Source organism: Equus asinus, chromosome 21 (assembly GCF_041296235.1).
Source record: "Equus asinus isolate D_3611 breed Donkey chromosome 21, EquAss-T2T_v2, whole genome shotgun sequence".
NCBI lineage: Eukaryota > Metazoa > Chordata > Mammalia > Perissodactyla > Equidae > Equus > Equus asinus.
In genome coordinates this window covers 62,361,513-62,387,863 of record NC_091810.1, presented here as the reverse complement: position 1 = coordinate 62,387,863, position 26,351 = coordinate 62,361,513, and the positions used below count along the sequence as shown (strand labels likewise).

At 37.8% G+C, this 26,351-nt stretch overlaps 1 protein-coding gene across 38 annotated transcripts in view; it reads right to left on the bottom strand.

Moving 5' to 3' along the window:
• The window catches only part of CLASP2 (cytoplasmic linker associated protein 2), a 164,783-nt gene extending 141,530 nt beyond the window's left edge, over positions 1-23,253 (bottom strand). For all 38 annotated transcript variants that reach the window (XM_070492367.1, XM_070492372.1, XM_070492369.1 and 35 more), the window contains exons 1-6: positions 22,536-23,253; positions 10,140-10,218; positions 5,987-6,090; positions 4,166-4,257; positions 2,930-3,005; positions 1,023-1,120 (exon numbers count right to left, since the gene is read on the bottom strand). In XM_070492367.1, coding sequence (XP_070348468.1) covers positions 1,023-1,120; positions 2,930-3,005; positions 4,166-4,257; positions 5,987-6,090; positions 10,140-10,218; positions 22,536-22,730 — 644 coding nt within the window. In that variant the 5' untranslated portion in view covers positions 22,731-23,253. The remainder of the gene's footprint in view (positions 1-1,022; positions 1,121-2,929; positions 3,006-4,165; positions 4,258-5,986; positions 6,091-10,139; positions 10,219-22,535) is intronic.
• Between the last annotated feature and the right edge of the window lie 3,098 nt (positions 23,254-26,351).

Sequence of the window (26,351 nt, the reverse complement as noted above, 5' to 3'; positions counted from 1 at the left end):
TTGGATACTGATTCAAACAAACTGTTAAAAATACATACATGCTTAGGACATTTATGTAACGACTGGAAATCTGAACCCCGACTGGATATTTGGTATTACAGAATTATTTGCAAAAAAAATTAAGGCATGATGACGGAACTGTGGTTGTAACTGAAAAGAAATTTTTTTTCCTTTAAAAATATATTGAATAATTACAGATGAAATGTTATGATGACTTGGATTTGCTTCAAAATAATATAGGACAAAAGTAAGGGTATAACATACAAAATGGGCCATGAGTTAATTGTTAAAGCTGGGTAATGGGTACATGAAGGTTAATTACACTATTCCGTCTACTTTAGTTGGAAATTTTCCATAATAAAAAGCTAAGAAAAAAATCCTTTCAGGTCCCCTTAAAATGGAGATGAAAATTTCATTACAAAAAGAAAATTTAATTGGAATAATATCTTTAATAAAAATATAAAAAACTCCGAGAAGTACTAAATAAAAATGTACCTTTGAAAAAAATGTTCTGATACACTACAAGCTTATCAACAGGATTTTTACTGATCTGACTGATGATGCTCTACTCGGATATCTTAATTTTCTTTTTATTTGACTAGGTTTTAAGAGTATTGACTGATTCTTATATAGTTTTCTGTTATCCAGTATCGTTGTATGGCACCTTCCAACACTGGGTACTCAAAAAATATTTACTTAACGAATAGCTTAATATTTTTAATAAATCCTTGCTCAAGCATCTTCCAAATAATGACCATTACTGTCTGGTATCAAAAGATAGTTATCTGACAATGATATTGAATTACATATTAAATAATAAACAATATATAAGTATATAATGAAACTGTCCAAAAAAATTACAGCACCTTAAGAACTTTTTAAACAGTGATAACCCATATATCTTTTTGTATCTTTTGAATTTTAAAACATTTCAGAAAATTGAACCAATTTAAAATAAACATATGAAATTAAAAACCTGTAAAACCAGTGGCAAAAAAATAAACAAATTTAGCAAGACTTACCTAGCAGAAGGAATTCCTCTCTTACAAAGGTCCACTCTCACTTTCTCTCCCACATGTCTATAAATCTCCACTATAGCCAATATTGCAGCATCTCTCACCTGCCAAAGAATTCAGAATTTACAAAAAAAAACCCTTACATGAAATACAATAAAATACTTCACCTCAAGGTAACATTACACTAGCAGACCCACTTGAAGCTCCAAGTTGGTTTTAACGCCTCTAAACTCCTAAGAGATAATGGCAGGTCATTAACAAAAACCAAGAGGATGTGCCAAGAAACCTCTAGAGAAGGTTGTAAAAGGTTTTACAGAAATCTAAGAGATGTGTAAATAAAAGTTACTAATGTGGCTTTTAAAAAATCTTCTATTTGGGGCCAGCCCTGATGGCCTAGTGGTTAAAGTTCGGCGTGCTCTGCATCAGTGGCCCAGGTTCAGTTCCTAGGTGTGGAACCATAGTACTCGTCTGTTAGTGGTCATACTGTGGCAGTGGCTCATGTTGAAAAAAAAAAGAGGAAGATGGGCAACAGATGTTAGCTCAGGATGAATCCTTCTCAGAAAAAAAAAAAACCAACTTCCATTTGTAATAAGATTGTGTAAAGAACTGCCAATAAGAGTATGAATACAAATCATCATGGTTAATATATTTTCCTGGAATAAAACTGCTTTTCAAGAACGTGGCCTGAACTCAAACAGATATTTATACACCAAAGTTCACAGCATCATTATTCGTAATAGCCAAAAGGTAGAAACAACCCAAATGTCCATCCACGGATGAATGGATAAACAAAATGTGGTATAAACATACCATGGAGTATTATTCAGCCTTAAAAAGGAAAGAAAAGAAATTCTGACACATGCTACAACATGATGAACCTGGAAGACTTTACGCTAAGTGAGATCTGCCAGATACAAAAGGGCAAATATTGTATGGGTCCACTTTTGTGAGGTACATAGAGTAGTCAAATTCGTACGGAGAAAAATTAAAATGTGGTTGCCAGGAGCTGGGGGGTTGGGGAAAAGGGGAGTTATTATTTAATGGGTAGAGTTTTAGTTTGGGAAGATGAAAAAGTTCTGGAAATGGCTGGTGGTGATGGTTGTAGAACAGTGTGAATGTACTTAACGCCAATGAACTATACCCTTAAAAATGGCTGGAATGGTAAATTTTATGTTGTCTATATTTTACCACAATTAAAAGAAAAAAAATGTGGCCTAAAGACAGGAATTTGGAAGACAGCTCTAGTTCCCTTTCACAGCTCACTGTCAAAGAGCAAATGAAGAGACAGAACTCTCTACAAACCTCCAGAGGCAGAGCTAGGACGTGAAAGCAGGGAAAATCTTATCCAGGGTAAATTCGAATGCCCAAGCTGTGCCACAAAGGTTACAGCTAAGATTCAACTCAACCAGGAGGGACAAGATCCAGAACACGCTCCTGTTATCATGCCTATAGTATAAGCAACTCAGGTAAAGAAATGTCTAACAAGTGATATACCACTGGCACAAATTCTCTCTGTTAAATAGGGTTATGACTGTTGCAAAAAGTTGTTGTTACACAACCACATTCAGAAATGAAGAAAGGAAGCTGACAACCTGTCCTCACAATTAACATATAGGAGGACTACAGAAGGGAATCCAGGTTCTTTGTCACTCAATCTTTCAAACTCAAGAACTATTCTTTAAGTCTCATCTCTTAATACTAGCCTTAACAAACTGACAAACTTAAGCAACTTATGTGAATATAATGTGTTCTTAAAATCTAACTTTGGTGGATTAGAAAAAATGAGGTGAAATCTTTATTTCACTACCCCCCACCACCCTCTCTTGTCTTCTTTTTAAAAATGGAATAAGAGCACTTGAAAGGAAGGAGTACCCAAAAAACTAATCAATGCTTGAATGTAAATAAAATTTTACCTGACTGTTGGAATCTCCAAATAGGATACACAAATGTGGTACCAACTTGCTGAGGACTAGTGGCTGAGCCCCAAAACTAAATATAATTTGAAAGAAAAATAAAGAGAATTTGGTTTTAATCAAACAGTAAACAAAATATCCTTATACTTTCTTCTTGTCTGTATCAACAAGACAAATATGGTGGAAAGCATGGGCACACATCATTAGAACATGAAGGAAATGAGACAAGCAAGAACTAATTCTAAACAATGTGAAATATGCAAACTTGAATAATCATAACTGACAATGAAATTGTCAACACATGATCCAACAAAGCAAAATGTTCAACCAATGGCACTCTTCACTTAGCAACCTATCAATAACTCAAGAAAATTTAAGCTTTTGCTTCAAAATAGTGAATTTTTTAGACTCTGGGTCTCAAATAAATTTGCATTCCAATAAAATCTTTATTTATGCTTATTTTGATGAGGTCATGGGTTGAAAGCAAATGACAGGAGAGCCGAAAACCACAAAAGCTGTGCAGACTGAACGCACTTACAAGCTCTAGATGGCAGAAAGGACCATAGAGGAGTAAAAGAAAATAAATGAAGGTATAGTTAGAGAAAAAGAAGTAACACTATAGGAAAAGTTGAAAGCTACTATATATTACCTATCTTGTCACAAAGAATTTGAAAAAATAATCCAGAAAGAGAACAAAAGCCCCAGTTTACAATTTCTTCACACCAGAATTCTGAACTCTGTGGCATCTATGCTGTCAGAACTCTGCACACTGCTACCAGATTCACCGTCTAGCTACCTGGGAGAGTCTTGTTCAGTCTACAATTTTGGTAACCAACCACACTGCTCTAGAAAGCCAAGGAGGGGGAAATGGCCACAACATCCGAAACACCACTTAATTAAAAACAATTCCAAACTGGGTCCAGAAGAGAAGTAGATCCTAAGTTATATCAGCATACTTATTATATGACTAGCTACTTTGGTTAGCAACTATTAACATACTAAGAAAAAGACATTATCTTTGACTAATAATTTCAAATTAACAATACGAAAGATAACATACACACAAAAAATTAACAGATAAAGGTATCAAATAAAATAAAAACTCCTGTACCAGAGAGCAATGAATAACTATTTAAAATTTGTTATTTCCATAGCTTTCCTTGAGTCTTGTGAAATGGATATTGTCTTTTTTATGGAAAAATGAAAATGGCTATTTTCAGTAATCATAAAACTTACATGTTTAAGGTTTCAATAAGACACAGACACACGCCTTCTCGAGATCGAAAATTCTTGTGTTTAAAACCAGAAGTCAACTGTTCCCAAATGTACTATTTAAAAGAAAAGTAAACATGTATAACAAAAAATTAAATACCTCATGTTATAATCTTTTATCTATTCCCAACCTTACCAGCAACCTTAGTGGTAAGAGAATTTTCCCATGAGACTATTTCTCTACAAGTTTTTCTAAGCCAAATTTGCACCAATGCTGCTCTTACCCATTTTTTAATATCTTAACACATTTTTAGTTCACTTTAGATTTCAATTATTCTCAGAAAAACTATGTCCCAAATCTAAAAACCTTAGAATTTCCAAGGACAGAGAATTTCTTCTAAGCTTTAGAAACCTTCAATAACAATGCTACCATTATAAGCCCACTAGTCCAGTAAGCATTTAAAAGGTCCAATGTTGCCTAGCAACTACTGTAGACTGTCACACTGAACAGGCTTTTTCAACATTTTATAATTCAGGCTTTTCTCCTTTTATCACTGGATCCATACACAGAAACATATTTGGGCAAGTCATTTTACTGCTACCTCCTATAATTTTCTTTTGGGAAAAGCATACATAAACCTAAACAAATAAGCTAAAACAACTATACGGGTTTGGTATAAGAAGGAATCCATCTTTATTTTCCCAAACATAACGCCAATTGTCCCAATCAATCCTTTTTCCATATTTACAAACATCACCCTTATCATTTACTAAATTCATGTACATACACGCACGCACGCACGCACACACACACACCCCTCTTCCTGGACTTTATTCTTTCTGGATTCTGTATTCAGTTTTACTAATATATTTCTCTCTCTCTCTGCCAAACTTTCTGGAAGGTAACTTGGCAGTTTACAAAAAAAATCTTAAATGTGAATCACCTGACTCAGCAACACCATCTCTGAAACACTAGTCTATATAAACACTTATATTTACGTCCAAAGATACATGTACAAGGATGCCCCGTATAGTACTGTTTGTAATAACAGCATGTCAAAAACAAGTCAAAATTTGAACCCTTAAACAAGTGTTGAAGGATACCCACCAAACTATTAACAAGGACTTAGCACTAAGGTACAAAATATCTGCAAAAACAGTTTACTTTTACAATTCAATACACTTTGATGTTTTATAAAATATATGTAATACTATAATGTTTAAATGGTATTTTAAATGATAACACATAATATCATTGTGTATACTGTAAATTCTGATTTTCCACTTAACATGAGCTATTCTTTAAATCCTTGTTTACATGTCAATTTATTTTTACTTTCAAAACATCTCCATAAGGGCAAATTTTTTCTACTGTATTCATAAAACATGGGTCACTGTCATAGAATATATGCCTTATATTATTAGTAACCACCTGTTAAAAAATTTGCTTCCTGTCTCTGCGACTTGCAGAAATTAATACAACATGTAGTAGTTCCCAAAATAAGCTTTCTCACTGAACACTATAATTTGCAGGTAAGGAAAACCAGAAAATCCTAAAGAATAATATAATCAGTATATTGTCAAATCTCTAAAATCTCTGAAGTAGCTTTTTAAAAAAACATTCAAGAGTAGAAAATACGAAAAGGAAAAGCAAAAAGCCAAAAAGTTAAATATTAACATTTTATCTTAAATTGCAGCTTCTCTAAAGCATTAGCAACAATTCATTGTTTAAAATTTCAGCCTTCACATCCCCTGGGGCTTCACTGACTTGCCGTGATTACCATCTATCTTTACCGATATTTCATCATTAATTAGCAAAATCTGAATTTTAAAATGTAGGCCTACCATAGGTGATGCTACTTGATCCATTAACTTCAATATCAGAGTCTGGGTTTCATCTCGAACCTTGTCTTTGGCATCTCCCATTCTGTCTATTAAAGCTACAATAACTAGAGAAAGACAGGGGGGGAAAGAATAAATATTTATAATTCATCTCCATTATAAGCTATAGTTTACAAAATTACAAACAGCAATTGTTTCCATAAATGAAAAGTTATCAGGTAAGCAAATTTTTTTAAGTTTTTTACTCTTGAGTCCAATCAAAAATAACTGAGAAGCAAGTTTCAAAAGAATAGATGCAGTATGACATTTACTTATAATAATAATGTTTAAAAACCAGGCAAGATGAAGTATTATTCTATTTAGAGATACATATAGATAGTTAAGCTCTACAAACCAGCAAGGGAATGATTATCCCAAAGGTCATGACAGTGGTTACCTCTAGTAGAGGGAGGAACATGTCATCAGGAAATGCAGAGAGGGAGTATCTAAGGAACTGGCAAAGTTCTACTTTCTTGACCCAGGCACAGGCAAGTGTTGGTTTTATAATTATTCTTCAAATTGTATATGTTTGTTATGCATTGTTCCATATGTACGACATATCACTCAACTGAGAAAAACAAAAGCCTAGGCCCCTGAGATTGAGGTCTTTCTCTACTACGTCCAAGACTTTGGCATAATGCCCATAATAAGCATTTAGAAGTGTCAGCAGAAGTCTTCCTCAAAGATCTGTAAATAATATAATGACCAGTGAATTATCCTTCAACATGTTGAACATTCAAGAGATAATTATTGGGAATCCAAAATAGAGCTTTTCACCCTGTAGACTCTCAATAAGAACTTGTTAAACAAATGAATAAATCCATCACACTGGAATTTGGACAGTGAAACAAGGAAGAACTTTAAAGCATAGCTGTTAGCATATTTTATTCTCTGCATTGTACAAGACGCAAAACTGATGACCAGAAATCCTGATTATTCTAATACTCTTTCTATAATACCATTCTGGATTAAAACTATCTGTTTAAGGTCTGTAAATTATGAGACCCTTTACTGAATTTAGTTATCATAAAACCAGGGTTGGTGATCAGTGTTAAATGTAAATTATATTATTTTTTTTTTGGCAGAAAATTTTATCTTTCCACAGTACATGTGGTCACAAAAGAAAATTTAAATATTTTATATTAAAAAATTAATAGAGCCCATACTCTTTTTGGAACTTTGTCTGAAACTGGACATGAATCTCAATTTTCCTGAAACATCTCTTCACTTTTGTTTTTTTTTTAAAGATTGGCACCTGAGCTAACAACTGCTGCCAATCTTCCTTTTTTTCCCCGCTTTTTTTTCCCCCAAATCCCCCCAGTACATAGTTGTATATTTTAGTTGTGGGTCCTTCTAGTTGTGGCATGTGGGATGCCACCTCAACATGGCCTAACGAGCGGTGCCATGTCTGTGCCCAGGATCCAAACCCTGGGCCGCCGAAGCAGAGCGCATGAACTTAACCACTCGGCCACGGAGCCGGCCCTATCATCTCTTCAGTTTTAACGTAAAAAGACAAAAAAATACCCATAAGGATAGTTAATAACCTAAGTGCACCAAAAGAAAACAATGTCATTCACATCAAGTTACATATATCTAAGGTTACATTAAAAAAGAAAACCTTCAGCACACAATTTAATTCTATTCCTTCCTTTTACAGAAAGGCTCCTAAAGTGGTTTGGCTAAGGTCTAAGACAGGATAAAACAAGAAAGCTAATCCTGGAACTCTTAGTCTAGTACTGTAACACTGTAAGAGTACACAGATATAATGCTTATCTTGCAGAGCTATTGTACAAATGAGAAATAATGTGAGGATAATCTTTTGTGTACGTGAAGTAGATAAGCCCAGTAAATGAGTAAAAAGTAGGCAGTCAATAAATGGTAGCAAAGTTGTGATGAAATTTTCCCGTTATACCACACTGACTCTCAAGTAACAAGTTCAAGTTTCACTAAGGACAATGATGAGCACTTAGAGTTCAAAGTAAAAATGATATTGATTAACAGTAAATGCACAGGGATAATCAGAAAGAGTAGATCAAAAGATAAAAAACTATACATATAAGAATATGCAGATATGTAGGAAACACATATGAAAAACACTAACCAACAAAAGCAACTTAATGTAATTTATTAAGTATTTAAGGATATAAGAATCATGGAGTAGAGAAAAATTCAATGTAGGGTAAGGTTAACCTGAAAAGCTCCCAAATAATGAAACGTGAAGTGAAAAAGAACAAAAGGCCATGGAGAAGAGGAGAAGATTTCAAAAAGAAAGAGCACAACAGAGGCATAAACAAGTTAAAACAGAATTAACAAGAGTGAGCAAGTTTCTGATCAGCTAGAGTGAGAGAGAGAAAGCACTTGCTGAAGATCATGAATAAATAAGGCTTCTGAGATAAAGAAGGGACATAGGCGCAGAGAGCTGGAACACCAAGGACAACAAAACAGAAGTAAGTTCTGAAAGCAGGGCAGTCCCGGGAGAAACAAACTAGGATTCTAGTCCCAATACTACCACTGCCTCAATATGAGTGAGCAGTCAGTACATCAAACCCCATTTGGCCCTCCTTGTGTCTAAAAAATGAGTGAGAGACATAATACCTGGAATTACTCTCAAGTTTAAAATACTATCTTGTAACAACTAAAAATAGAGAGTTACTACAAGGCAGGGGTTACAAACACAAACACCTATGGTCAGGGAGGTTCGGAAAATGTCAAAAATGAACCAGGTCTAAGAACTGCAGTATTCCAACCCTGCTGTGTTACAACCGATATTCTCAGCTATGAGGAGACAAGAGAAGATGGGACACAAAGAGATGACGCAAGTGATGATAAATTGGAAAGCTCATGACTCAGACAATAGGGAAGCTACAACCCAGCTTCAGCCAATAATTATATGTGAGAATGGAAGATCAGGGCTGCCAAACTGGCCAATTTTTCAAGACAAGCCAGAAATATGAATTTTTATGTAAAACTTCCTAATTTTAAACACTGATTCAAAACATATTAAGAAAATACATAAGCAAGTAAAAAATGTTTGCAGAGCATGGTTTTTAACATCTATAGGATTTTATGGAGGACACTGACATAGCAAAAATCATCTTTTCAGAAGATATTCATACAAAGAATGAATTGGAACCAGGTATTGATTAAAAAGGGAATAATGAAGAGGAAAACTCATTAAGATGCTTCTGCTAAAAGCAGACAATAAAAAGAAAAGAAAAAGTTGGCAGAATTTGGCAGCATACCAAACATAAAGAAAAAAGCTGACCAAAGATAACTAGAAAATAAGTGTGATGATGCATTAGGAGGCATTAACTTAATCCATAAAAGAAAATCAAGAACATGTGAGGCTACCCTTAAATGTTTCCATATAACGGGAACCAAATAAACTCACCAAAGCACTCCAAAAGGCATATGAAGGTCATTCAGGTTTGGAAAATAGGTCAGAGCCAACTTGTAATCCTAACTACTACACAAAGAAGAGCACTGTACTAGTATATTGTACTGTACTGCAAACACACCGTTAAGTAAGTGCTGCTCAAAATACGGGTGGCAGTGTAGGACCAGTGTACAAACTATTTATGGCAAAGAAATTGAGAGTGTTTATAAAACAAAATTCTGAAACAGTCTGACCAAAGTAATTTTGTTTGTTGAATCTAATAATAAAGTGGGCCTTATATATTTTTTATTTCATTTTGCTGAAATTTATTTTTATTGTATTTTACAAAATATTGGTCTGCAACAGACCAGCAATGAAAGAACTGGTCCTTCACCACAGATAGTCTGAAAAGTGGTGCTATAAGTTATAATATAAATGTTTAATATGTTACAAAAAAAGTAAAAGATATAGTAAAAAATTTGAAAATATGAAATAAAAATCTATCAGCAGTATATTTAATGTTTTTTGCTTTTGTTTTTTTGTCTCAAAGAGAATATAATTATTTATTTAAATAGGCTTAAAATCTTTTATCTGGGTAAACTAAAGCTAATTAGCAGATCTCTGGGTTGTACAAAATTACATTTGCGCTTTTACAGAGAATTTATTCTGTTAAACAAAAACTATGAGAAAAAAGTATGTCAAAACCTACAATAATTTTTTAAATAAGTAAAGTTAACTTACCCATTGCTACATAGGACTTAAATCGTGTTGATAATCTGTCCACAAAGGCACTTAAAATTTCCAATCCCATTAATGAAACCTACAGATAGAAAGAAATTTTAATAGATACAAATTACTGATGCACACTTTAAATATGAGTATTTAATTGTTGACATAAAAGATTTTCATGTAATATATTACCAAGTTTTAAAAAAATAAGGAGATTGAAGTATTCAGGGGTGAACAGTTTGAGGTTAGAGCACCCTATTCTCAAATGGCTCAATAATAATAATAATAATAATAATAACAACAACAATAATGTGTAAATAGACAGGAAGATAGTAATAAAGCATATGTGCCGAAATGTTAATAACTGGTAAACTGAGTGAAGGGTACACAGGAGTTCACTGACTATACTCGCAACTTTCCTGCAATGTTGAAATGTTTCCTAAATGAAACAGTTAAAAGTTAAAAGAGCACCTTTAATTACAGAGGAATTTCAGCTTCTGTCTAGGATGGAAAAACTGGAAAAAACACCACACCCATCGTAATAAAAAAATGTCAAATAATCTACAAAATCACAACTATTCTTGAATCCATCAGAAAGCTGAGGTTGTAGAATAATCAATTAGCCTGAAATCTAAGGAAAAACAGATGCCTCCAAAGCAAGATGGGATATAAACAGAAGGTCACACACGGCAGAGGACAGAAGAAAAACAAAGCCATGACACAAGTGGGTAAGAATTCACCTATATTTAACTCATTGTTAACAGCTGAGTGTGGGCTAGTATGAAAATACAGAATCCCTAGTAGCTACAGACACAGGAGAGTTTATACCCACTTGTAAGCTCTTTCTCTACAAACCTCCACTAGTCTCTCATAATTAAGACCAAGGACAGGGCAGGAGACCCGAGGAAGTATCTCTCGGTGGTACAGGTCTCGAAGGAAGGGAGCCGCTGCTCCAAACCTTTCCTGTACACTTGTCCTATAAGAAACAAAAGTTTGAAACTACTGATGGAAAGACAAACACAATCGTCCCCAGGACAGAGGCAAAAATTCACTGTTACTGAGTACAGAGAAAAGAAAAAATGCTATCTCAGGGGGAGGAGCAGAAAACTATCCTGTGCTCAGATGAGTAAAAGTCTCCAAGTGAAGAGAGGCAGGATCTGATAAAGCCTCACCCTCAAGATGCAAAGACAAAGGGCTCCTAAGACCGAAGCTGGACCAGAAAAATAGAGAATGCTACCCACTCTCCACAACCAGGCTAGCAAGAACAGAATAAGAAGCAACTCCAGTTTATCACCAGGGAAGGAGAGAACATAGAGAAAAATCTTCTATGAAGAGAAGGCCTAAAGTGTACAGTGGAGCAGAAACATTGAGGACCCAACAATTCCACTCCTAACCATATATACCCAAAGGAACTAAAGAAGGACACAAATAGATACTTGTACGACAACGTTCATTACAGCATTAGTCAGTCACAAGGGCCAAAGAGTGGAAAGCCCACATGTCCATCAATTGATGAATGAATTACAAAAATGTGGTATATGCATTCAATTGAAGATTATTTGGCCATAGAGAGGAATGACTGATACATGTTACAACATGGATGGACCTTCCAAAACATTATGATAGGAGGAAAAAAACCAGTCACAAATGGCCATATGTTGTATGATTCAATTTATAAGAAATATCTAGGATAGGTAAATCTATAAAGATAGAAAGTAGATTAGTGGTTGCTTAGGACTAGGAGATCTGAGGGGACAGAGAGGTAACAGCTAAAAGGTACAGACATCTTTTTGAGGCGATAAAAATGTTCTAAAACTGACTGTGCTGATGGTTGTGTGTATCTGTAAATACACTAAAAATCAATGAATTGTGTACTTCAAATGAATGAACTGTATGGTATGTGAACTGTATCAATAAAACTCTTACAAAAATCATTGGAAATCCACGAATAGACTCATACATAAAATTTAACAGATGATAAAAGCAGTATCTCAAATCAGCAGGAAAAACACGCACACTTAGTAAGATCTCACTTGGGCATCTATCCCTAAGATATACTGGCAAAAAAGAAACTTCAGCGTCTTTCGAAATCTTGTTGTTGATGGAAGGAGCTATAGATAAAAGATAGACAGAAGTAGTAAAAAGTGCAGTACTCAATCTGAATTAGAATACCAGTATAAACTCATGATGTATTTTTCTTTGAAATTAAAATAAAACCTAACCCTATCCATTGAAAAAAATCTAGAAACAATGATCAAACGAGTAACAATGAGTTCCACCAGCACCCACACTGTATTTTCCACATACCATTTCCTACTAAAAGGAACCAGAGCTTCTTGGAGAAGTGGCTGAGTCCAGGGCAAGAGCAGGAAATACGACATCCTGTAATACCAAATAGCAAAGACGCTACCAAAGATTACTAGGGTCATGTCGAGACAGGACAGTTTGAATAGCAATAAGGATAATAACTGCATTGCTCTGAAACTCATTAGATATGTTTAAATAGAAGAGTTCATAACAAGAACAAAAACTACTTGGCCAACACTGGAGGATGCTAGAAGACCATCTCATTATTTTGACAATTAGTAAATAAAAGGAAAGAATTATATGAACTGTATCTGCCTTTCTATGTAAACTATACCACTGGGTAACCAAATAGTAGTAAACGGGAGAAGTTTCTCTTCATGATAAAACTGAGGCTGTCCTACTCTGGCACATCATGAGAAGGCAGGATTCTTTGGAAAAGATAACAATGCTGGGAAAAGTAAAAAGCATCAGGAAAAGAGGAAGACCAAATATGAAGTGGATTGACTCCATAAATGAAGCTGTGGGCACGAGTCTACAGAAGCTACGTTAGGGTTGTTAAGGATAGGACATTGTGGACATCGCTCACTCATAGGGTCACCAGGAGTCTGAGGCTGACGGCAAGATAACAAGTTAAGAGATCTAAACACTGAACGTTAATGATGGCTGCTAACATCACAACAAGAGACTATCAGACCTTAAGTGGCTTCCTGACGTTATGTGCCTCCTGATGAAAGAAGAACACTATTTATAAAGTAGTCTTCCCACAAAAAAGAAAACCAGACTGAATCTGATCAAACTTTAGATCCAACTACTAACTTACAGGAAATACAGAGGGAACAAACAACATCACAGGAATGAAATCAGCAAAACCGAGACTGTAGGAAACTCTACCACAAATAAAATCCAAGATTTTTGAAAAGAGAGACCAAGGGAGAAAGAGATTTAAAAAGACTCAACAAACATGTTAACTGAGGTAGGCAGAATAATAGCCTCCCAAAGGTGTTTACATCTTAACCACCAAGACCTGTGAATATGTTACCTTACAAGGCAAAAAGAACTTTAAAGATGTAGTTAAGGATGTTAAAATGGGGGAATTACCCTGGATTACCCAGGCCCAATGCATCACAAGAGCCCTTATAAGAGGGAGGCTGGAGAGCCAAACTCAGAGGAGATGTGATGATGGAAGCAGTGGTCAGAGAGAAAGATTTGAAGACGCTATATTGCTGGCTTTGAAGATGGAAAAAGAGGCCATGAGCCAAGAAATGCAGGCAGTTTGTAAAAGCTGGAAAATTCTCTCCTACAGTCTCCAGAAGGAATACAATCCTGCTGAAACCTTGATTTTATCCCAATGAAACCCATTTTGGACTTCTGACCTGCAGAACTGTAAGAATATAAATGTTGTTTTAAGCTACTAAGTGCATGTGAATTGGATAAAGCAGCAACAGGAAACCAATATATTAACAAATCACAATGTGTGAACTTTATTTGTATCTTGATTTTTCCTAAAACAACTAATTTAAAAATTTGCACATTTAAAAAAAACTGGAAATTTGAACCCTGGATATTTGATATCAAGGAATTATTTTTTTTACATATGATAATGGTACTGAGGTTATGTTAATTATTTTTTTTTAAAGATTGGCACCTGAGCTAACATCTATTGCCAATCTTCTTTTTTTTTTCCTTCTTCAAGATTTTTCCCCAAAGTGCCCCCCAGTACATAGCTGTATATTCTAGTTGTAGGTCTTTCTAGTCGTGGCATGTGGGAAGCCGTCTCAGCACAGCTTGATGAGCAATGCCATGTCCACACCCAGGATCCGAACCAGTGAAACCCTGGGCCACCAACGTGGAGCACGTGAACTTAACCACTTAGCCATGGGTGGGCCCCCCAAATTTTTTTTAAAGAGCACTTATCTTTGAGAGACTAACCAGAAAGATTAATGAATGAAACAATGTATCCGTGATTTGTGACAAAGTGATGGGGCAGGATTAGCCACAGACGGATGAGTGTTATGGGTGTGTTATTTTATTGTCTACCTTTACACATGTTCAAAATTTTCCATACTAAAAATTTTTTCTAAAAAATTATAGTAAGCATGATTCCTAACGGTGAAATACTAGAACATACCCTTGAAACCCAGGAACAATTCAAGTACGCCCACACTCTTTTATTCAACCCCACCCTAAGGGTCCTGGCCAATGCACCAAAACCAAGCAAAACGAAAGGACTGGAGAGAAGAAGCAAAACTTTCATTAGTGTCTGATATTATTATATGTACAGAAAACTTAAAAGAATTCACAAATTGAATTTAAAAAGTTTTTAATTGTATAATAAGTAGGCTGGTCATAAAAACCAATATACAAAATGCCATTTCACTTCCATAGGCCAGAAAACAATTTTTAAAAAGACAAATAGCATTTATAATACTCAAACACTGTAAATTACCTAGAGTAAATCTAATAAAATGTGCAAAAGACCTATTTGGAGTAAATACTGAAACATTAATGAAAGACATTAAAGAAGACCTAAACAATTTTCATGGATAAAAAGAGGTCAATATTATAAAGATATCAAGTCTTCCCCAAAAAACATGATATTCAATGTAACTCCAATAAGAAGCCCCAATTTTTTGGTGCAACTTAACCAGCTGATTCTAACATTCACATGCGTTAGTAAATAAAGACCCAACGATAGTCAACTCATTCCTAAAGAATATGGTGGATGAATTTAACACAGCAAATATCAAGATTTACCACAGAGCTACAAATAATTTTCCTGAATTTCCATTTGCACATCTTTCAAGTTAGCCTGCATCTTGGTTAAGGGTCCTTTCAGCAGAATATTAAAAAACCCCAAAAAAGAAGGAAATAAAACAACTAGAGTAATATTCCAGTTTGCTCCTCACCACTTCCTTAGGAACTCAAATGCCTCCATTCCAACCCTTTAAAATATAAAAGCAAAAAAAATGTACTTTCTAACAGGTATATACAAAATATAAAAGTAGGGGGTGGCCCCACGGCAAGGGGTTAAGTTCAGTGCGCTCTACTTTGGTGGCCTGGGTTCGGGGGTTCGGATACCGGACACAGACCTACAGCATTCATCAGCCATGCTGTGGCAGCAACCCACATATAAAGTGGAGGAAGACTGGCACAGACGTTAGCTCAGGGATAATATTCCTTAGCAAAAATAAATAAATAAAAGCAAACATATAAATACATAAAAAATGTTAAAAATATAAAAGCAAAAATAACATACTTTTTAACAGGTAGAAAAATGGAAACTCTAAAAAACAAACTTTGTGCTAAGACCAAGCTTAAATTTTAGGGTGTTTTCAAGTCATAAAACTGAAATTTTAAAAAATTTATGAAATGTTATCCTTAAGAAGTCCCAGAACCTTTAGGGTCATTTTCGCATTCTCTCTCTCTCTCCCTTTTCACCTCTGAATCACAAATGGTTGAAGGTGTTTGAGTAATCTGACGTCAATAAACTCACAAGCAAGTGTCACCTTGGCTACAGAGTTTCAATTCAATATAATGTTTAATCTTCCAAATAGTTTAAATCAGAAATGTTGTCAACCAACAGCACAGCTAAGTAATTGCATGAGAATCGCCACCAAGAACTTTCCATGTAAAAGTCAGAAAGCCTGACAACAAGAGTTCTTGAAATCTAGGAGGGACACAAGCTTAATTCATAATCACAGTTGTTTTACCACCATAGGTGGAACAGAAAAAAGGCCTGTATTGTTCATAACAAGCATATTCCTGTAATGCTCCTTCTCTCATTAGGAAATACTGTAGTTTTAAGGGGTATTCTTTTTCACAAACTAACTCAGTATCTAAGAAAATGAGTAAAAGAATGGATGGACTAATTGGCAAATGGACATGTATGCACAAATCAAATGAGTAAAACCAGATGGCTTACAAAATTTGAAAACCTGAAGAGAAATATCAGGTTATTTTCATATAAATATATAAGTAATAAAACTATTTCCCTCCAAAAGAGGGGAAACAAATGACTTAAAAATACTGGTTAATTCTATGTAGAGTGAGGGGAGAGAAGTACAACCCAATATTTGCACTTCTAGACATACACCCAAGAACAACTGTTCTCAATGGGGGGTGGTGTATGACACACAAGATTACTCCCCAGAGCCGTGCAGCCCAAAGGTACACGGTCATACTCGGCAGCCCGGCTGCCAGCCACTTAAGCAAATGAAAATCCTGTTTGAAGTTATCAGAGCCTAGAATTCTTTTTTTTGCATGGTTTTAGTATAAGAGTTTTTCAGGAATGCAGCCAGCAAATAAATCAATGGACAAGTGTGCTTTCCTTTACTGATTCAACAAATATTGAAAGCCTGCTATGACTATAAATGCTGGAAGGTAGGTACAGTACTGGGAGTCTTAAGAAATCCCAATTCCGGGGCCGGCCCCATGGCTGAGTGGTTAAGTTCGCGTGCTCCACTTTGGCGGCCCAGGGTTTCGCCGGTTCAGATCCTAGGCACAGACATGGCACCGCTCATCAAGGCATGCTGAGGCGTCATCCCACATGTCACAGCTAGAAGGACCCACAACTAAAAATATACAACTATGTACCGGGAGGCTTCAGGGAGAAAAAGGAAAAATAAAATCTTAAAAAAAAAAAAAGAAATCCTAATTCCTTCTATTTTCTCAGTGAAGTGGGAAGCAAGACCATCAGCTGACACTGATGATGGAAGAAGAGATATTGTTAGGTCTGAGGAAGAGGAACAGATGTAAAATAGTTGTCTAAGCAAAAGAATAAATGAACTAAGAAAATATAGTATGATTGCCAGGCACCATGAAGGGCCCACTTGAAGGTCAGGAACTTAAAATCAAACCAGTGAAAGATTTTGTGTTGTTCTCCAACCACCTTCAGTTGCATTGGTGTAGTCTTGGGCAGGCAGTGTTGGATTAATCAGGATTGCATTTTATCAAATGAGGGACACAGAGTGGGAGTGAGGAGGGAAAGAATTAAGAATGGATGTAAGAGTGTGACTGACTGACCATGATATTTAAGCTCAGACAAGAGGGAGTGTGGGACAGTTAAAACGCTAAATGAGGGAGCTGGCCCCGTGGCCTAGTGGTTAAAGTTCTGCATGGTCCACTTTGGTGGCCCCAGACCTACTCCACTCACCAGCCATGCTGTGGAGGCACCCCACATACAGAGTAGAGGAAGAGTGACACAGATGTTAGCTCAGGGCTAATCTTCCTCAAAGCAAAAAAAAAAAAAAAAAAAAATGAGGAAGACTGGCAATGGCTATTAGCTCAGGGTGAATCTTCCTCACCCAAAAAAAAAAAAGAAAGCAGCATCAGCAGCTAAATGGATAGGGTGTCATAGGAGTGGTCCAACTCTTTAAGTTGGTGCACTCAAATAAATTTCAGAATTTAGAGTTCTAGGATATCACAGTCATCAACAGTAATGCCACTTGTGAAGTCTGAATCACCAGCAACCACACACTTGCAGTGGTCTGAATTGGCAATGATAGTAGCATTTACACCAATAATATGTACTGGTGCACCCATCTGATTATCATCACGTCTTCATGGATAGTCAGAATGGCACATTTACATATTGAAATATATTTTATCTCACTATAAATTATGTGTAATTTTCTTTTATAGCATAGTGAGGACATTATTGGGATTTTTAAAAATTATCTGTATTGGGTATTATCTATAAACTTTATTTCAGGATTGTAAAGAGGGCATTAAAAGAGGGTACTGCATCTGACAGGGTTCAGAATCACTGCCGTAGACAAACTCTCATGCACATATACAAGGTGACAACAAAAAAGACAATGTTAATAGTAAAAAGTTAAAAATAACCTGGACATTCTTCCTATATGGCAAGTAAAAGGAGGAGGCAAGATCCATATACACAAATACAGATCTCAAAACATTTTTTTAGCAAACTAAAACATGGTGTATTTTAAGAAAATGATGATTTTAAGAAATACAAGCAAAGAGACACTGACATTGGAAAGTATCATCCTTCAAATGGCAAAGGAGCTGTGATTTTGGATTCCAAGAAAAGACTGGAAATCCTAGCACATTACTTAGCCCAGCACTACATAGTTACAACATGAATGCTGTTTACCGTTTTCTCCGGTTTTAGAGTCAACTTACTATTATAGTTGCAGATAGATATTACAAAAAGTGAATGTACTGCTGACAAATATTGCATACTGAAGAGGTTTACAAAAGTCCAGAAAAGGAAAATCCTAATCTCCCTAGGTTTAAGTACTCCTCCACCAATTCACCAGTTCTATGACCTAAGGCAAGATGCTACAAAATGAGGAAAACAATAAGACTGACTTTCTAAGGCCATCTTAAAGATTAAAATGAGATTAATGCAAATAACATACTGGAGACAGTGCCTGATACTAAGCTCTCTTCAAATGGTGACCATATTTAACTGCATTTTAGCAGGGAAACTTTACTGCCATAATACCACTTTAAAATTTGGGGACTCCTGAAATTACAGGACTATCCTTAGCAAAAGTCAAATGCCAGAGCATATACATTACATACATACCTATTTCCCTATTTTTAATCTCCAATTATGACTTCTCCACTGAGCTCAAGACTCCGTCTATTTAACATCTCAACTTGGGTTTTAAACAACCTTCTCAAACCAAACTTTTTACTTCCTTCACCCAGCTTGTTCTCTCAGTCTTCCCCATTTCAGTCTTTCACTCTATTGGTGCTTAAGCAAGGCAGTTATCCCTAATTCCTCTCTCGACCCTCACACTCAATCCAACTGGAGGTCCTGCTGGCTCTACCACCACATCACCCCCCAAATCTTCCACTTCTCAGCACTGCCATTGCTACCAAAACAGCCTTAGCCACCCCGCTTCTGCTGCTGCTCCTTCACAGTCTACCCTGTGAAGTAGACAGAGTAGCCACCAGTCTACATAAAACCCTCCAATGATTCAGAATAAAATCCTATAAGGCTCTTTCCACCTGCCTCCCCAAAGTCATCTTTCTTAACACCTCACTCACTTGTGAGCTCTAGCCATACTGGCCTTTCTCATGTTCCTTAACAGAACCAGGGCCTCTGCATTTGCAGCTTCCTCTGCCTAAACCATTCTTCACTCCTACATTTCTTTCATGTCTATACCCAAATTTCACCTCACCTCCTTGATTACCCCAAATAGTCTAACCTTATCCTCATTCTTTGACATCAGTTGACTTATAAGTACTTGTTACCTGAAATTATCTGATTTGTACACCCATCTGCCTTCCTCTAATAGGATCTCCACGACAGCAGGGATCTCACTCTCCATCTCCTTTAAGTCACCCTCTCAGCGAGGTCTGCAATGACAACTATTTAAAATTCCAACATTTGCATCCTGCCCAACATTCCCTATTCCTTTCACTGCTTTTCTCCAAAGCATTTATCACCATCTAACATACTGTAGATTTTAGTCATTTATCTTGTTGATCGCTCTCCCTCCACTAGAATCCAAGCCCACAAAGGCAAGGATTTCTCTCTTCTTTTTCACTATTGTGTCCAAAACGCCTAGAAAAGTGTGTGCCTGCACATGGTAGGTCCTCAATAAATATCCAAATGAGGCTGAATGAATGCGCTTTACTAGTCTTGTTCACAGCTAAATCTTTAGTATCTAGAACAACATCCAGCATATAGTATAGCCATTCAAATTCAGTGAAGCAAGACAATCATTAAGACACTCAAAACCTGAAGTACTATCAAATCCAAAGAAACATGCTATTTTATTCAGCACAATTTGAAATTTGAGTGCAATTCTCTATTTGTGTGTACGTTCAAAAAATTCTATGATAAACTTTTCCAAAAGAGTTAAATATGTTCACTCTATCTTGAGAAAAAAATGATGACCTAGTTTGGTAATTTAAGCTTATAAAACCCAAATAAGAAAGTAATTAGAATCCCCTCTCTCTGACAATGTCATAAAAGCTTTTATACACTATTTGGTAGAAAGGAGAGAACTAATGATTCAGGAAGGAGAGAGCAGAATTGATGAATTAATGTCCTTGAGTAGGCAAGAGGGCATGGGGTCTAATACGCATGTGAAGGGACTGGTATAAGTGAGATAGATAGACAATTCATTCATTGTAACAGAGAAGAAGGTAGAATATACGAGCACAGCTACAAACAAGTATGTAGATAAGGCTGTGGGAGCCTATAGCAGTTCTCTTCTGATTGCTGAAATTATCTCTGGCTGCAGTATCTAGTGAGGAGCATGGAGAGAACGTGTAGTAAAGAGATGAGAACTTGGGTCAGATCCCTGATGGATCAGAACTCTCAAGGACTAGTTAAAGGAAAAACATAGCACTGAGTGGAAGCAGTGCTTAGAGATACAAAAGAAAAATTGGAATACTGTGGTATCATAGAAGCCAAGAGGGGCCAGCCCTGTGGCCAAGTGGTTAAGTTCACACGCTCCCCTTTGGCGGCCCAGGGTTTCACTGGTTTGGATCCTGGGCGCAGACCTAGCACCACTCATCAAGCCATGCTGAGGCGGTGTCCCACATGCCCAACTAGAAGGACCTATAACTAGTAAATACAACTACCTACTGGGGGGCTTTGGGAAGAAGAAGAAAAAAAGAAGCCAAGAGTGTTTCAAGTGCTGGGACTGCTCAACTGCATTCACTGACGGTACTTATGAAGAATGAGATGGCCCACAACAGTCACCACAGCCAGTGGAGAAGGTGACAGAACAACCTTCACTTGGGAAGGGGAACAAGCATTACCAAGGAGCTGACTTTCTACAACAGCCTATGCTGCAACATAAAATCAACTATCTTGAGTGTACACATGCTCTTCTTACACTGTAAGTAAATTTAGCTTGTTTCTTCCAAAGAAAAAAGACTAAACCCCCAACCAGTAATGATATATTATTAAACACTAACTTTTCCCAAAGTTTTAAAAAATGATAATAAAGAGATAGTATGTAATGGAGCATCAAGGTGGTTAATTCTCAAACTGTTAATTATCCTCACAAAAGTCAAAACCTTCAAAATCTCATATAAGTTTCACTATTAAATCTGCATAATTCTAGAGTTTGCTTTTCTTCTCTATAATGATAAAGCTTTCAAAGTACAGCCTACTTATTCGCTGGGTTGTAAGTATATATTACTAAAAAGAATCACTTCATCCACAGGAGGTTGGGGCCAGCATTTTAAAGCAACACTGCCACCAGAAGACTAGAAAGAAAACTAACTGCTAAAAACTACAGCACTAGGCTAATCACAGAATATTAACCTGGTCTCCCAACGAGGCTGCATTACAACCTGCCTACTATCGGCCCTTCGGAAACACTCATTCCTTCTTGTACCCCATCCTTCTATTTTTTGTCTTCAGCATTAGCTAACCCGCTAGGACACGGTTTCAAATCCCAGCCAGTCCTCAACTGCGGCAAAATAAAATGACAGAGAGCGTTCAATTGCTTTCTGCCGACAATAAACGAAAAACGAAAGAATAATGGCCTGGGGTCAGTATCTTTTCGTTAAAGATAAACTTAATCGGGAGCCTGATTCAGCTCTAAAGATGCCTTAGAGAGGAAGAGCATAACCTTCGAGACACAAAAGTTATCAAAAAGAAAGAAAGAAGGAAACAGGAGATTAAGTAGGATAAAAATCACTAAGAAGAAGAATTAACTTGACACCGCTTTTCAACTGAAAAATTGTATCCTAACGTCCTATGACTTGGTCTAGGTAATGTTTACATTGGTACAACCAAATGTAAAAAGTCTTCGGGCCCTTTGTGTGTGTAAATTATTAGTGATTTTTTGAAAAGATGATTAAACACTGGGCCTTAATGTCAAGTAACTCCGCACCGTGTCACGGAATCGCTGAATTTGTCACTGTTCACAAGTGGGGGAAAACTTGGTCGTGGTGGGAAGTCAGTCCCCTGCTCGCGTTCGGAGAGGGAGGCTAGCCAGTGCGGGCGCGGCAGAGGCCCCCCAGTCCATGGGTTTCCCCTTTACCGGGTGGTTTCGAGGCGCCAGGCGCGCCCCGGGGCTCGCCCGGCCGGACGCGCACGTCCGGAATTAAAGGGCTGGCTGCGGAGGAGGCGCCTGGCCCGGCCGCGCCGCCGCCGCTTACCCGGTAGTTGCTCGAGCCCACCCAGCCAGTGAGCGCGTCGACCGTCTTGCCCAGGCGGCCCAGGTCCTCCTCCAGGTCCGGGATGGCGCCGGGGGCGCCGAGGTAGAGCAGCAGCTCCTGGCCGACCTGCAAGCGCCCGCCGACGTCCTTCTGCTGCACCTGGGCGCCAAAGTACTCCATGCTGCGGGGCTCCATGGCCGCGCCCGCCCGCCCGCCAGCCCGCCCGTGAGGGGCCAACTTTCGCCGAGCGCCGCCCAGCCGCCAGTGCGGCGCCCCGCGGGAACGGGCGGGAAGCGCTCGGTCCGGCCGACGCGCGGCTCGCGGGGCGCGGCGGGCAGCGGGAGCAACGCCAGGCGCCGAGCGGCCCCCAAACTACTCAAACTCGGCGCCCCCCGAGCCCCAGCCCGCTTCAGAGGCCGCTGCCGCCGGTGACGTCAGCACGCGCGTGACGTCAGCGCGACGCCGGCGAGCGCCCGCCCGTCTGGGCTCCAGCTTCGCGGCGGCAGCGGCCGCGGCGGAAACCGCTGGGGCCAGTGGGACCCCGGTGGGGGGAATTGGGGTCGAAGTGGGTCGGCGTCCTCTGCAGGTCGGTCGTTCTCCGCCACCCGCTGTCGCTGCGCCCTGCCCCTGCCCTGTAAAATATAGAAAGCTTCCAAATTTTCCCCTACTTGAAATCAACACTTGGGGAAGTTTCTGGTACTTGGAATCCCCCTTCCCCATTCCCACTCCTGTTTTTTTTAACCTTGTAGAATACACTTCCTCATTTTAAAAAATTATGATCTCTGCTTCCTGACCCCATTGGTTAGGTCACCATGTAATGCTTTTTTTTTTAAACAGGTTTAATTTACATTAGGTAAAATGCACAGATTTTAAACGTACGGTCCGTGAGTTTTGGCAAATATATTCACCAGGGTAACCACTACCCAATGAAGATAGATCACATTTCCATCACTCCAGGAACTTCCGGGAACTTCCCAGTCAATAACTACTGCCCCCTCCCCCACGCAATTCTAATCTGATTTCTATCACTTTAGCATAGTTTTCCCTGTTCTTTAACTTCACATAATTTCATACACGGTACTCATTTTGAGTCAGGTTTCTCTCTGTCTCTTTAATGTTACGAGATTCATCCAGTGTGTTGCTGTGTCAGTTCCTTTTTATTGCTGAGTAGTATTCCATTGTATGGAAGCACCACAATTGTTGACCCATTCACTGTTGATAGACATTTGCCTTGTTTTCAATTTTTTTATAATTATGGTTAAAGCTGCTATAACTGTTAGTGTATAAGTCATTGTGTGGACACGTTTTAATTTCTCTTGGGTAAATACCAAGGACTAGAATTGCTAGGTCTTATCATAAGTGTATGTTTAGCCTTCAAAGAAACTGCTAAACTGTTTTCCAAAGTGGCTGGACTATATTGCCCTGCCACCAGCAGTGCTTGAGAGTTCCAGTTGCTCCACATCCTCCACAATATTTAGTTTTAGCCAGTTTTGTGGATGTAAGGTGGTCTATAATACATTCTAAATGCACACCATATTTATCTTCCTGCCAGTTATTTCCAACCACAATTTAATAATTATTTGTACACTATCTATCTCCTCCACTACACAGAAAGCTCCAAGATCATTTGTGTTTTCCCTAGAATAGGGCTTGGCAAATAATGGCGGCTCAATCAATTTTTAAAAAAATTTTTTTAGGAAGATTATCCCTGAGCTAACTGCTGCCAATCCTCCTCTTTTTGCTGAGGAAGACTGGCCCTGAGCTAACATCCATGCCCATCTTCCTCTACTTTATATGTGGGACGCCTGCCCCAGCATGGCATGCGAAGCAGTGCCATGTCCGCACCTGGGGTCCTAACCGGCCAAACCTGGGCTGCTAAAGCAGAACGTGGGGCACTTAACCAATGCGCCACTGGGTGGACCCCAAAGCTCAATCAGTTTAAATTGAACAGTGAATGAATTCAATGAATTGACATTTGAAATGTTCACAATAACAAAATAATAATAACAACAATACATTCAAAGGACTCTTTTCTGCATTTATTCTAAAATTTTTTTCCTATATTTCTGTGTTTCCCATTGTGTTGTGAAGTTTCTTCCATCTTTAATTGGCAGTAGTTTCCCTGAAACTGGTCCTCAATCAAATAAACTATGGTAACTATTTCTTTGGTGTTTAAAGACTCCATTTGTAAAGGGTTGCAGAACAATATAAAAAGAAGATCTTGTCTAGAAGAAGTTTACACTCTAATTGCCAGTGACCAGGTGCAGTATGTAGTGTAGAAAAAATACAATGTAGGAGCCCTGGATTCTAAGTTCAGCCCTTCCTGTCCCTATGACCAAAAATAACTGCTGCTCTTAGCTCTCTGTTGTCTCCATTCACCTTTCTGAACTTTCATAACTCAAGGATCAAACCAGCTAGTCTTTAAGTTATAACTAAATAGTCTTCAAGTTATAAGATAATGTGATGGCATTTAGTACCATTTCAAGTACCTATGAAATGCTTAGTGAACACTGATTACTATTACCTATGTATTTCCTCTGTGTGTTTCATTAATTCATCAACAAATGTCTTCTGAGCACTTTTTATGTGTTAGATACTGCAAGGCTCCATAGATGTAACGTTCGTTAGATCTGGCCTCCATGCAAACAAACTCATATAGCGAAAAGAAAATCAGCATTACTAGGATGCTACGATGGGGTAAGCCAAAGGGTTTTGGAAGCCTAGATGAGAGGCTCCTTATCTAGCTGGCACTGAGAAGGGGGGTAGGTTCCCAGAGAAGGTTATACTTAAACTGAGTTTTGAGAATATGTAGGAACTAGCTAATTAAAGAAGTTTTCTGGGGAATAGCATGTTTGTTACATGATATAATCGTAACTATTTCAATTTAACATAGTTATTATATACCTCCTACAAAATCTACACATTTATCTATATCACTGTTGTCTGTCCTGGGTTAAACATCATTAGAGCAAAAAGTTCTCAAACTTTCTAGTTCACGGGACTCTTAGTATCTTAGTCATTTTTTCACACACTCCTAGACCAAAAGAAAGACCTAAGAAATACCACCTACTTTATAGTAAGATCCAAACAACTTAATGAGTATTTGTGTCCTAACATCTTAGTTGGCATATAAAAAAATAATACGCATAAATTGAAAAAATACATTTTTATTCATTCTTAAATAACAGTACTTAATTGCTAATGAGATGTCTGTGCTTGGTCACTGTGCAATTTTTCAAACCTTGGAATCAGACTGGATACTGCCATCCTCATCCTGTTGCACATTGATTTTCATGCAGCACTTGCTTTTCATCACAGCAACCATGGAAAACACAGCCTTGCCAAGATATGACATCAATGAAAGAAATGAATCACAATCTAATGTTGAAACTGTGAATTCCTTGGAGCCGGTAGTTCACTCCCTGTCTGACAGATGCCAAGTATCACTATTTCCCTTTAAAATTTAAAATATCCTGGAGGGCTGTTAGTGAGTTTGCTGCTGCACCCCATGCTGCTGGAGCACACGGTTTGGGAAGCTTGGCAGACAGATGCCTGATGATGCTCAAGTTATCAGAGAGACAAAGAACAGAAAACGCAAACAGCTGCTCATGCAGTAAGAAGGCATGAATCCAATGAGAAGTGGGCTTCACAAAAGCTGTTTCCTGAAAAGCTCAGCCCGACATATGTTAGGTCTTTTAATCCTGCAAGCCACCCTATATGGAAGATATCATATCCCCATTGTAGAGATGGGAAAGCTGAGGCTCAGGGGTTAGGTCTCCAGTCTTGCTCATGATTTCAGATCCATGATTTAAACCC